Below are 13,739 nucleotides of genomic sequence, written 5' to 3'. Positions count from 1 at the left end.
TTGTTTTGATTCTTGCAGTGTGCAAGTCCTCAAGAGTGCGTAATACCACCATCATCACACACATTAAAGTATAGGAGTAGCGTAGGAAGCCTAAATGTCTATCCAAAAATGAGATGCAGGTTTTATTCCTAAAGAGTTCATTTAATAATAATATAAGCGAGGCAAACGTGCTCTTGGTCTTCTGAGAACTCTGACAATTACAGTACTTTCGTTTTATTGGAGTGTACTGGTCAAGCAGAGCGGTTCCAACTTTCCAAAGATAGAAAGTGGGTCCGCTGTGACCTCAGTCCCAATGTTTTGCTCTTTTATGTGTCTTAAAGATTCCGGGAGAGGTTTTGGACTCGGGCAATTCTTCTTCTTCTGTCATTCATTCAGAGATGGATGTAAAAGAAGGAGAGGATGATGAGACAGATGATTCCAAGAGGTTTGTTTTGTTGTTCTCCTTTACAGTGCTTTTGGAAAAAGGTGACTGGTTACATGTGGCTATATTAAAAAAGAAAAAAAAGACTCCAGCTCGGCATTATAGTATCGACATAAAACCTCTTGTATTACCCCACTCATCTTACCTTTAACTTCTGCCTGTAGCCAAGATGAATCAGGACACGAACCGGTCGCTCAGAAGTATGGACACATTCAAGGCACTGATGATATTGTGGGTTCAGAAGCCAAACATAAAGAGGAGGAAGAAGACTCGACTAAAACAGTTAGTGCCCGATGATTCAGTATACAGTAAAGTTTAGAATAGTATAAGAATTCATTTTGCAGACAGCTGCCGAGTCATATAAAATAAATACATTTACAATATTAATAATAATAATAAGATAAAGATAAGATAAGAAAACCTTTATTAGTCTCGCAATGGAGAAATTCCCAATTCACAGCAGCAAAGTTATCAAAGGAAGAAGTAGAACAACAAAATATGAGTACATGTGTAATCTCTATCAAAACCTCTTGAAGTCATTTGCCAGTTCACATTTCACTTCTTACCGGTAAGATATGCATTAAACAAATAAAAATTCACACATCTTTGGTTGGTCAAGTACATTTCAGTAGGATGCAATTATATGCCTGCAGTATTTGTTTCAGTGCTACATGTACCTGTGCATGTGTGCTTGTGTTTGTGTGCGTGTGCGTGTGTGCGCGCGCACGTGCCTTAGGACTCAAGAGACAGCAGCGAGGCAACGGGGGAGATGATTCGGCCAGAAACGTTCAAAAAGGCCCATTCTGAAGATCAAAAGAAAGAATCAACACAGCAACGGGTACTTTTGCACTGTCCAGTTTGTTTTGGCTTTAAACTGACTGTGGTGATTGTGTGAGGTTCATTGTGATCAGTGACACCCATGATCTATCCAGAGAGAATTGTTGATGGACAAGTAATTATTATTTTTTTTTTGTACCCTGATCTTCGGATAAGGCATACTGTCCCTGTCAGTTGAACAGGGATAACAAAAAGAAGGACAAGAAGAAGGCCGAGTCTGCCAAGTGGTTTGTTGTTCTAACCTACAACATTAACTAATCATACCCCTCATTCAAAACTGCTGAATATTTTATTGACTCTTCTTACATCCCTGCAGCAAAGTTCAGTTAGGTCAGAAATCCTCTTTTAAAGATGTCCAAGATCACAAATCCAACGTGCATACAAATGCTGTTGGGAGCTCAGAAGCCAAAGTGGTCAAGGAGGAAGAGGAGCTTATCTTATCGTCTAAAGCAAGTAGCTGTTTGAAGAGTGGCATTTGCACAATATTGATATGCAGTCAAGCTCAAGAACTATTACAATGAAAAAACTGAAACCCAAATTTCATCCCCTTACTAAAATCATAAAGTACAATCGCCATGATCTTTTAGTCTGTTTTCACTTTGCACCCTATGTGCAGTGCGTCTGGCCTTCTCACGCGTCTTTGAATGGCACCACACTTTGTGTACGTCTCTTGGGGGTTAATGTTATTGTTAATTGATGTTTTTTATTTAGTAATTTTATGCCCTATAGCTATCTGGGAAGTTATTGGACTCTGCCAGCTCTGACAGTTTTGGGGCGATGGATAGCAAAGGGAAGGAGGTGAAGGAGGAGACGGAGACAACTAAGAGGTAGGTTGTTTTTTCCTCTTCATAGAAAACAATGACTAGAATTACATCTAGGGTCCAAAAGGTCAAAGGCTCATTCCATCCTACAATTTTAAAATATTGTACATGTGAATTTGTTCTTCTGAAGTCGAATTGTGGCCAATGGACATTCTGAAGCCCCCCCCCCCCCCCCCCATTTTGTTTTGTAATTGAAACTGCTCTGTGCAGCCAAGATGAATCAGGTAACGAGTCCGTTGGCAAAGACGTCCACAGCTGTCCAGTGGATCAGGTAAATGAACACATCCAGAGCATTGCTGTTTCTAACTCAGGAGCTGAAAAGTCCAAGAAACAAGAGAGGCCTGCCAAAACAACTGGGGACAAGACCCATGTGTCAGACCTGAGCACTGAATCATCAAAGCAACGGGTATTTGCGCTGTGACCCAATAATACATTCCTCATCGGCCCTCATTTCAATGCATACTCAAATCTTGTTTCTTTAATTTCATGTGAAATTCAACTTTATATCAAACAATGTTTTTATGCTTTTTAAAAAAAAAAAATCCATCCTGAAGTTTGTGGACTGCAGCGCTTGTGTGTGCCGTGACAGTAAGCACATTATGCAAGTCAAAGACGGGTTGGATAATTCGAAGAGCGAGGCTTCCAAGAGGTTTGTAATTCTTATGCTATTCAAGAAAGTGAGGCTACGTTTAGAACAGAACTGTTTCTCATGGTCCAATACCAGACTTGCGCTACGGCCTAAATTAGTTATTTTTCCAAGTCTTTCCTAGTGAGTTAATTCCCCTTTTGAAGATTGTAACTTGAATGCTTTTGTGTAAATAAAATAATCTGTTGAATTCTCTTATTTTCTCTGTCCCTCCTGCAGCATGAAGGCTGCTGGGCACTCAGAAGCCAAACCAGAAGATGAGTCAAGTAAAACACCGACAGTGAGTGGTTGTCATTGACAACATGGAGACTTACTTGACTGCAAAAATTAGTTTTGCAGATCATGCACTTAATGACCCATAATCAAGAGGAAATACCGCTACTAAAAGCATACTGACAAAACTTAGTAAGGTCATGTGAGGTCTATTCTTCTCTTGCTCTGCCTCGGTTTTGATATTGATGAAGACAAAAACGTATCTGAAATGAAGATAGTTCCATATCTTTGGCTATGTTAGCGCGATTCAATGCAATTTGATCAAGTGAGAAATTTGAAAATAAATTTAGTGGAGTGGCTATTGAGAGACTATATACTTGAGTTGAGTTGCTTCCTTCCGCTTACAGACTGCTTTCGATTATTCGGTTCTTATTTTTTCCTTTTTTTTTTTTTAAGAGGATGCATTTGGATGTCATGTATGTGTTTTTGCCTGTGTTTGTACTTGTACTTAAGGACTTCGCAGTGGCCATCAGGGATGGAGATCCAGCAGAGGAGATAACTGAGCTTGAAATCCAGTCTGAGGACCAGAGTCTCGAATCACCACGGCAGGAGGTAGACTCTAAACAATGACAGCCATCTATATTTTGAGAGACTATCTTTGTCGAAGCATGGCAGCACATAATCTCATCGGTTCTTGCTTTTGAGATTGGTCAAAACTCGCTAATTGTCAAATTATTTTGTTCTTGTCAAATTATTTTGTTCTTGTTGTCTTCTTAAGATTTCAGACCGGATTTTGGACAACAGTGATTCCATTTTTGAGACAGAGACTAGTAGTAAGAGGTTTGTTCTTCCAAATTCATGAATGAAAACAAAGATTATTATCCTAAAGGCACTGAATCGATCACATCAGGACTGTTGTCTGGTTGTCTAAGAACATATTTCTCATTCTTTTTGGACTGTGATGTCCCCATTGGAGATAACAGGGGCTTTCCATGTTGAGGTTTATAGGAAACACCCACACACTGACCAAACCTTGATTCATACCACCCACTGGAACAAGACCAAGGTTGTTTAGGACGCAAAGAGTGGCGAGTGCAACAACATTGTAATTCCGTATGAATCAGGTCTCTCTGAAAAAGGATTCTTAACCGGCACAACTAACTGCCCCTAGGCAGCTGGGATTGGCTCCAGCATGACCGCGACTTTTGTGAGGTTTTTTTGCATCCAAAAGAGGAACACCATTTGTGATTGGGACGTGACATACATTGAGGATAAAATTGTCGGATTATCAGACCAAGCCTGACGAGAGCTGTCCTTTCTAGCCTAGGTGAATGAACTGATGAAGCCTGCTTAGATGCGAGGCAGAACATCAAGGACAACCAGAACAGTCCCATTGCAATTAATTTACTCCTCAGAAAGAAATAACATGGGAACTGCTATCACCCTAAATGAGAAATTGAAATACAATTTCTCAGTTTTTAAATTTTTTTTTTTACTTAAATCAATCTCTGTTGAATTAAATCATGTCTTCCCCATAGCCTAGACGAATCGGGGAACGACTCCTCTGTTGAAGATGTCAACAGTGACATAGTGGCTCAGGAATTTCGGAACAGCCAGCGCAGTGATACTGATGTGCGCTCGCAAGGCAAACGCAAAGAAGAATTTCCCAAACCTACTGCGGTAAGTGGATGTTCGAACATATGAACATGTACAGTGTTATGTTGAAGATGATGTCATTGTCACCAGACAGGAGGCTGTATTTTATCACCCTTTATTTTATTTTAAGGAAAAGTGCAAACAGTTTTAGATGAGTTTTTTTTTGTAACAGACTGGTGGCCACAGCAATCACGTTTCAGGCCACCGCGGACGAAACAGGATAGGTGATACACAACGTGGGGGACCGGATGGGCAAACGTAACAGGCCGTGATTGAAACTGTAATTTGATGGATTTTTTTGGGGGGGACCAGATTTTGTACAGCTGATTTCACAAAAACATTCCCCATACAGGCTTTTTTCCCCCCAACACAAAAAAATCATCTGATTTAAAAAAAAATTGGTGTCTCGTAGACAGGCTGAAGTTTAGCCAACCTTTAAATCATGTAGAAAATGTGGGCCATATAGGAAGGGCCAAGTGCTAACCCCCATTGCAATGTCAGAAAACACAAAACTCTGAATATAAAATGTGTCCAAGAGTCTTACAAGGTACTTATTTTTCAATCACCTTGACGACAGGTCGCAAAAGAGCTATTCTTGAGGCAAAAGAGGATGCATCCCCACCAGGAGGATTGGCCAGAGCACCTATTGAGGGGGAAGCAAAATAGAATGATTTTCTATGAGAAACTGAGGACAGTTGAAGAGGAGGAGGCTGAGTGTCTTGTGAGGGAGAAGCAAAAGAGAATATTTCTGTATGAGGAGAAACTTAAGAGAGAGGAAGCGGAGGAGGCAAAGCAATTAATGAGGGAGAAGGAGAAAAGAATAAAGTTCCAACAGGAACTGCTGAGAAAGAAGGAAGAGGAGATGGAGCTGTTGGAAAGAGAGTTGGAGACAAATTTACATCCACGCAAGGAGAAGCTCTGTTTGGATATGGCTCATTCAAAAAGGCCAAAAGAGTGTAGCACACTCTTTTACCAGAAGGAGCTGAAAAGAGAGGAAGCGGGGCCAATGGAAAAGTTGAAAAGGGAAAATGAGAAGATACTGTGTCACCACCCGGACCAGATGAGCAAAAAGGGGGAGAAGGAAATGGAGCGATTGAGGTATGAGAAGGAGATGCGAATTAGTAGACAAAAGGAGGCGATACAAAGAGAGGAAGAGAAGGAGGCACTGCAGTTAATGAAGGACAAGGAGACAAGAATACGGCGTCACCAGGAAGCACTAGGAAAGAAGGAAGAAGAGGAGATGGCGCGACTAGAAATTGAGATGAAGAAAAGAACACATCTCCACAAGGAGAAACTCCTTACAGATTTTGATCGCTTAAAGAATCAAAAAGAGTTAAGCACACACGTCGGCCAAGAGAAGCATGAGATGAGAAACAAAGAGGAGGAAGCAGAGCAGTTAAAATGGCAAAAGGAGATGAAAATGCATCCCTGCCAGGAGGAAAACATGATAGAGCAACTGAGGCATGATCAGGAGATATGGATTTGTCGACAAAAGGAGGAGCTGATGAAAGAGGAAAAGGAGGAGGTGGCGCGATTGAAGAGGGAGAAAGAGACAAGAATCTGCAGACAAAGGGTAGAGCTGAGGAGAGAGGAAGAGGAAGAAGTGGAGCAATTGAAGCGTGAGAAGGAAACGAGACTTTATGCCCGCCTGGAAGAACTCAGGAAAGGGGAGGAGGAGGAAGAGGAATGGTTAAAGAAGGAAATGGACATGAGAAAAATTTCCTTCCAGGAGGAGCTGAATAGAGCACAAAGGGAGGCAGAGCAGTTAATGAGGGAAAAGCAGATGGAAATGCAATTCTGCCTCGAAGTGCTTCGGAAAGAGGAGGAGGAGGAAGCGGAGCAGCTGAGGAGGGAGAAGGAGATAAGAATATGCCAACAAAAGGAGAAGCTGATGAAAGAGGAACAGGAGCAGGTCGCACAATTGAAGAAGGAGACTGAGAAAAAAATTCGTCGCTGCCTCGACGAGCTGAGCAGGGTGGAAGAAGAGGAAGCAAGGCAATTGAAGCGGGAGAAGGAGATGAGAATGCAGGTCTACCAGGAGAAGCTCCAGAGAGAGGAGGAGGACGAGGCACAGATTTTGAAGAGGGAGAAGGGAGTTCAATTCTCTGTAAGCCACGAGCAACAGTTGAGAGAAGAGGAGGAGGAGGAGGATAAGTTGAAAGAATACTTTGAAACTCGCAATCGTCTCCTCGAAGAGGAGCTTCGCAGGGACAAAGAAAAGGCCGAGCAAATGAAAAGGGAAAAGGCAAAGATACACTTACATCAACAAGAGGAACTAAAAAGACTCGGAGCGGAAAAAGAGCAATTGGCCAGAGAGAAATGGACACGACTGCACCATGAGGATCGGAGGAGAGAAGAAGAGGAGAATGACCAGTTCATGAGGGAAAAGAATTTGAGAAAATCTCTCCTAATGGACCAACTTAGCAGAGAGGAAGAGGAGGAGGTAGCACGGCTAAGGAGGGGCAAAGAGATGCGAATGAGGCACTATCAAGAGGTGCTGATGAGAGAGGAAGAGGATGAGTTAGAATCTCTCAAGAGAAAACAAAAGACAAGAATGTGTCTTCATCAGGAGGTGCTCAGAAGAGAAGAAGAAAAAGAAGTGGACCAGTTAGAGAGGGGAAGACAGATAAGAATGCATTTCTGCCCAGAAGATCTGAGAGGAGAAAAAGTGAATGAGTTGGAGAAATTAAGGAGGGAAAAGGCATTGAGAACGACACATCACCTCCAGAAGGGACCGCAGGACGAGAAAAGGGAAAATGCAGAGAGAAAAAATCTTCAGTTTAGCCGCGAGGGGAAGGAGGCAGAGCGGTTAAAGGGGCAGATGCAGCTCCAACTGGGGCAGCTGCAGAGGGAAGAGGATAAGGCCGAACAAATTCAGAGAGAGAAAGCGAAATCGTGGCCTCGCAGGAAGGAGCACAGCGCAAGGAAAGAAGTGAAAGGGTTCTTTAGCAGGGAAACGGACACACAAACGATGCTCCGTGAAAATGAACCGAGACATGGCGACGTGGAGGGAGAGCGCTTGAAGAGGGAGAGCGTGACATTCTCAAACCGCCAAGAGGGGCTAAGAAAAGAGGATGAGGCAGAGAAATTGAGCAGAGAGACAAAACTGTGGCTTCGCCCAAAAGGGGGGCAGTTTATAAAGGACACGAGGAATAAAAAGGTGCTTTATGACGAGGCACCGAGAAGTGAGCATCAGGGTGTGGTGGGCTTGAAGAGGGAGATGAGAATGTCGTTTTGCCAAGAGGTGCCAAGTAGAGAACAGGATGAGTCCGAAAAATGGAATGCAGAGAAGACAAAATCGTGGCCTCGCAGGAAGGAGCACAGCATAAAGAAAGAAGCGAAAGGGCTGTTTGTGAGGGAAATGGAGACACAAACGATGGATCATGAAAAGCAACTGCAAAGTGAGGATGAGGAGGTAGAGTGGTTCGATCAGGAGAAGATGAGAATGCGGCATCTCAAGGAGGCGCTGAGAAGAGAAGAGGATGAGGCAGAAAATTCGGAGAGGGAGATGACACAATCGTGGCTCAGCCCGCTGTGTAGCACAGAGGAAGAATCGCCAGGGCAGTTTAAGAGCGTAATGGAAGCAAGACAATCATGGCCAAGCCAGGAGTGTAGCACAGAGGAAGAAGCGGAAGGGCCATTTACCAGGGGGATGGAGGCAAGAAAAATGCTCCCTGGACAGGAACGAAGAAGTGATGATGATATATTTGGGATTTTGAGGCGAGAGAGGAGAATATCGCTGTGCCAGGAGGACATGAGGAGAGAACAGGATGAGCTTGATAAATTGGAGCGATGGAAGACAAAATCATGGCCTCGCATGAAGGAGCACGGCAAAAGAGAAGAAGCAAAGGGGCTGTTCATGAGGGAAATGGACACGCAAACAATTCTCAACAAAGAGGAACTGAAAAGTGAGGTAGAACGCTTAAAGGGGGAGAAGATCCTAACGTTGCTGCCCAAGGACGGGCTGAGGAGAAAAGAGCACGAGGCAGAAAAATTGGAGCCAGAGAAGACAAAAGGCAAAGAGGAAAAGGTCAAATGGCCGTTTATAAGGGAAATGGAGACACAAACAATGCTCCAGAAAGATCAACTGGGAAGAGAGGATGAGCGGTTCAAGGCGAAGAGGCAGCTCCACCCGGAGGAGCTGATGAGCAAAGAGCAGAGGGCAAAGCAATTCGAGAGAGAGAAGGCGAAATCGTGGCCTCGCAGGAAGGAGCACGGCAAAAGAGAAGAAGCAAAAGGGCTATTCGTGAGGGAAATGGAGACACCGGCAATGCTCCGTGACGATAAACGGAGACGTGAGGATGAGGAGGTAGAACGCTTAAAGGGGGAGAAGATCTTAACGTTGCTGCGCAAGGAGGGGCCGAGAAGAAAAGAGGACGAGGCAGAAAAATTGGAACGAGAGAAGACAAAAGGCAAAGAGGAAAAGGCCAAATGGCCGTTTATAAGGGAAATGGAGACACAATCAATGCTACGTGACGATCAACTGAGACGTGAGGATGAGCGGTTCAAGGCGCAGAGGCAGCTCCACCCGGAGGAGCTGATGAGCAAAGAGCAGAGGGCAAAGCAATTCGAGAGAGAGAAGGCGAAATCGTGGCCTCGCAGGAAGGAGCACGGCACAAAGAAATACGCAAAAGGGCTATTCATGAGGGAAATGGAGACACCGGAAATGCTCCGTGACGATAAACTGAGACGTGAGGATGAGGATGTAGGCTGGTTGAGGCTGGGGATGAGAACGTCGCTCAGCGAGGATTTGAGGAGAGAAGAGGATGAGGCATATAGTTTGGAGAGAGAAAAGACAAAATCATGGATTTGCCAGAAGCCATTCAGGAAAACGGAGTCCCAAGAAATGCTCCATGAAGATGAGGTGAGGGATGTGGAAGGGGACATGTTGGGCTCCTCAGGAGATGAGGAATACACAAGAGAACGTCCCAGAGTCAAGGATCGAACATGGACCCGGCGGGAGGGCTCGAGGGGAAGGGCGGAGCAGCTACAAGGGGTCATGCGGGAAAACGAAACACGCCTGCAACAGGAGCTAAGGAATGAAGATGACGAAGACGACGAAAAGGTGCATTTTTTAAAAAGACAGAGAAGAATTAGCCTTTTTGACGAAGAACTGAGGAGAGAGGAAGAAGAGGAAGTGGAGCAGTTGCAAAGAGAAAGGGATACGAGGATGCGCAAGTATGAGGAGAAGCTCAGACGAGACGAAGAAATGGAGGCGGACCATTTAAAGAGGGAAAAGGAGCAGAGAATACGTCGCCTCCAGGCAGAACTGAAGGTGGAGGAAGAGGATGAGGCAGAGAGCTTAAAGAGGGACAAGGAGAAGCGAATGAGGCTCCTCCATGAGGAGATGCAGAAAGAGGAAGAGGAGGAACGATTCAAGTGGGAGAATGACAGAAGAACTCGCTTCCGCCAAGAAGGGCAGAGCAAGCATGATGAGGAGGAGCAGTTTAAGAGGGTGGAGGGGAAAAGAAAGAGTGTTTACTTCGACAACCTGGGGAAAGAGGAAACGGAGAAGAGAGCACAGGAAACGGCACGGAAGGGAAAAGACAAGACAATCGCTCACCTCCAGGAGGATCTTATGAGAGAAGCCGAGCTTCAGGTTTGTAGGGAGAAGGAAAGGAGAACACCGCAGAGCCAGGAAATGTCGAGGAAAGCGAAAGATGAGGAGGTTGAGCGCTTCCAAAGGGAAAAAGGGAAGACGGTGCGTTACTCTCAAGAGGGATTGAAACGAGCGGAAGATGAGGAAGCGGAAGAGTTGAAGACTGAAAATGAAAATCGAACGGGTCGTCTCCAGGATGAGCTCAAGAGAGAAACGGAGGAGTTGATTGACAAATTGAAGGCTGAGAAACAGAAGAGAATGCGGCTGCAACAAATAGACATCTGGGGAGAAGAGGAAGAGAGGAAACTGAAGAGGGAGTACAAGGAAAGGCTCCGGTAGGATAATCATGTTTGTTTTAACTTTTAATCATCCGCATAAGGCAAATGTCATTTCAAGCCTTCTTACGTTATGCTAAACCCGCCGACGTTCTGATCTTTGAACAATTGAACTTGAGTGCCTAATTAATCCCGTCTCTTATCACCTCCTGAGGGCTTTGCGGCAGTACCTCCTGGTCAAGAGGAGGGATGAGGAGACCCTGTTGAACAGAATGTTTGAGGAGAAGGAGAGATTAACAGAATCTGCCTGGATGGATAGAGATGAGGGACAATTTCAACTCAGGTTTGACACACATTTTTACACAAAACAGCGCAAAGGGACAGTTGTTGGAATAACCATTCTGACCGTCTTGGATCAGTGTTGGGAAAATTACTTTAAAAAAAAGTAATATGCTGTATATGCAGAGGTTTAGGCATTTTGTCCACAAGTTAAAAAAACAGCATATGGCAAAATTGTTATTGTATCGGCCTTTGTGGCAATAAAAATATTTTGGGGAAAAAAAGTATGATGAGGTATTTGATCCTTTCAGAATTATTTGCACTTCTCCCCACTGTGTTTAAGTTCGTCGAGCAAATGTAATTATAAGATAAAGATAACCCAAGTAAACATAACATACAGTTTGTAAATTGTGTTCATATTAAACAGGGGGGGGGGGGGACTGTTCAAAGTTACCTGGCTTTGTGTGAAAAGGTATTTGCCACCCTTGGCAATAAAATGACTTACCTGTGGTTAATCACATTTTTGGAAAGATGAGTTCATTTTTACTGACCACACCCAAACATGATAACCTCCGGATGTCCGCCAAATGAGGTGCCTCCTGGATGCCTCCCTGGTGACGTCGAAGAACACTTTCGTGGCAACTTGTGGCATGCGGCTGTGTGTCCTTTATGTTCAGTTGCTCTCCACGTACTTAAACAACGGTTCAATCATTGCGTGGAAGTTTCACTAATAGTGACAACAGTGGCAAAAGTTACTTCAGGTTTCCAAAGGATAAAGAAATACATGACCGGAAGATCGAAAAGTCGATCGGGCAACGTGTTGGAAGCACTGGCTGTTTTTAGCGTTGTAGTTGTTTGCATCATGTGTATTTAGTGATAAAATAAAAATACATGGCGTGTGTGTGTGTGTGTGTGTGTGTGCGTGTGTGTGTGTGTGCGTGTGTGTGTGCGTGTGCGTGCGTGTGCGCGCATGCCTTCAGGCAGGACCGGGAAGCTGCCAGAAGAGCGCTTTGCCTTGCGCTTGAAGAAGAACGGGAAGCCGAAAATGATCGGCTGAAGACTCAAAGGAGGCAATTCTTTGAGCGCCTCACGGCGGAGTCAGAAGAGGAGCTACATGCACTGCGAGCAAGACTCCAGAAAGGCAGGGAAGAGAAGATGAAGTTTTCAACACCAGTGGTAGCTCTTGATGACTTTTATCTCTTTGTGTTACAAACGTCCGATGGTGTATTGTCTACCTTGCCACTTACCCTCTACATTGCACCGAAATAATGAAGTTGTTTACTGCTTGTATCGATAAAGACTATCAATCAACCCTTTAGCCCAGTTAATCTCTAATGGTTTTGAAATGTACACTTGAGTAAGCCAAGCTGCATCCCGAATGAAAATCTGTCTCAGCAGGCGCATGAGAAGAGTTTTGATCCGGGCTTCTTCAACACTTTTTACCCAATGAATGGGGCAGGTAACATTGTTCTAATGACACACTTATTACTGGCTCCACACAATAATAACTAAGTACTGTATCATTTTTCATATCCATAGTTCCGGACCCCAAAAATGAGATATTTGGAGCTTTCAGACCACCTCCCCAGTGGAACAACACCACACATTTCTCAGCGTACACACCGACTCTTGCAGCGCCTCGTCCCACGAATACCACGCCTACCTACACAGCTACGCATCCCTCACTGAGTACTCCAGAGTCACTGCTCTGTCATCCAAGAGCAACAATGTCTGTGGACCCATTCATCACCACGTCCTTGGGAGAAACGTACCTAGCGAATCCTCCTATTGGGTACTGTGATCAGCTGAGCTTAAATACATTCAATGAAATCACAGTTTATCGTTTCCAAAGACAAAATGCCCAATGGAGTCCTCCTCTGCCCATGTGAATACATTTGATGCGGTCATAAATAAAGAGTTGATGCAGTGTGTACATTTTCATCTACAAAACTCTGTTGCTGTTGAATATCAGTCTGATGAGGCCACAAATACCTAAAAAATCCAGTTGCAACCTCTTTAGCACACCGTGGTCTACATTTGGGATAATAAAGATCCATTTATCAAGCTCGGTCAGGTCATACAGTATGTGACATCAAATAAATGCTTGAATAAAAGAAAACATGATCCCTGTCATGAAACCGGTGTGCGCATGTTTTGTCTGTTTGTGTGGGTTTCTCAGAATAAACCAATTACAGACTAAATGAATCCAAATAGAGGAGAAATAATAATCAAATGAGTACACTTCAAAATGATTGGGAATGCTGTTAAGTAAGGAACATTTACAGAGTTAACATACGACTTTCTGAAGGCTCGTATTCTGTCACAACACACACCACTTCCAGTGCTTAGTTACCAGTTGATATGCCCAAACATCACATCAAAAATTCGAATAAAACATTCCGGTGCAGCAAGTAAGTATTCACATTGTCAGTGGGACAAGGTGCCTGGATGCTACCGAAGTGTGTATTCTTCCCAACACTACCCTTAATCCAACTTAGCCTAGCCTAGTTTACTCCTGACCAAGGATATTCAGAACGGCAGCTATACATTTAATGCAAAAGGACACGAACGCAGTAGACAGACCACACAATGACCCTACGTACAAGTAGCATAATAATCAAAACCATAACATTGCAATAATTCATTCTTTGTGTAGTGAATATATATTACGAATTTCACTTTTTTAAAAAACGAATTACTGAAATTATTATTATTATTAGTATTATTATTATACTTTTGTTAATGCGCTTGAGTATCTGAACAAATGACAAGGAGACCAAGCTAAAGGGGTAACTGCGCGTACAATTAAGTAATGTGCGGTGCCAGTCGGACAAAACCTTTGCGTTTTACTTCGCCCCACCCCACTTCAAAGAGACATTTCGTGACAAATTTACCTTTGTTACGGCGTCGTCGTGACGAAATTGTTTTTGACGTCAGAAGGCTTTCGTTTCCCCAAACGACTCCGACTTTCATCGCCATTTTGCCTGCAATT

General features: G+C 43.8%; 1 protein-coding gene across 1 annotated transcript; it reads left to right on the top strand.

Moving 5' to 3' along the window:
• Window positions 1-377: 377 nt before the first annotated feature.
• On the top strand, window positions 378-12,855 carry LOC147197203 (uncharacterized). The gene is made up of 15 exons (XM_086125747.1): window positions 378-424; window positions 586-703; window positions 1,158-1,259; window positions 1,988-2,085; window positions 2,290-2,485; window positions 2,634-2,728; window positions 2,945-3,005; window positions 3,452-3,550; window positions 3,717-3,778; window positions 4,477-4,618; window positions 5,172-10,528; window positions 10,683-10,811; window positions 11,728-11,923; window positions 12,143-12,206; window positions 12,287-12,855. The coding sequence occupies exons 1-15, from the start codon at window positions 378-380 to the stop codon at window positions 12,634-12,636; spliced, it is 7,116 nt and encodes a 2,371-aa protein (XP_085981873.1). The 3' UTR covers window positions 12,637-12,855.
• The last annotated feature ends 884 nt before the right edge of the window (window positions 12,856-13,739 follow it).

This window comes from Hippocampus guttulatus, chromosome 12, assembly GCF_054856545.1.
Source record: "Hippocampus guttulatus isolate MCC_2025c chromosome 12, RoL_Hgut_1.0, whole genome shotgun sequence".
Classification (NCBI taxonomy): domain Eukaryota; kingdom Metazoa; phylum Chordata; class Actinopteri; order Syngnathiformes; family Syngnathidae; genus Hippocampus; species Hippocampus guttulatus.
This window is presented reverse-complemented; position numbering and strand designations above follow the sequence as displayed.

Excerpts from the sequence above, each read along its gene's own strand:
- LOC147197203 (XM_086125747.1), top strand. The coding sequence starts at position 378 with ATGGATGTAAAAGAAGGAGAGGATGATGAGACAGATGATTCCAAGAG. Across the intron at positions 1,260-1,987 it reads AAGAATCAACACAGCAACGG|CTATCTGGGAAGTTATTGGA; the intron begins GTACTTTTGCAC and ends TATGCCCTATAG. Across the intron at positions 3,779-4,476 it reads ACAGAGACTAGTAGTAAGAG|CCTAGACGAATCGGGGAACG; the intron begins GTTTGTTCTTCC and ends TCTTCCCCATAG.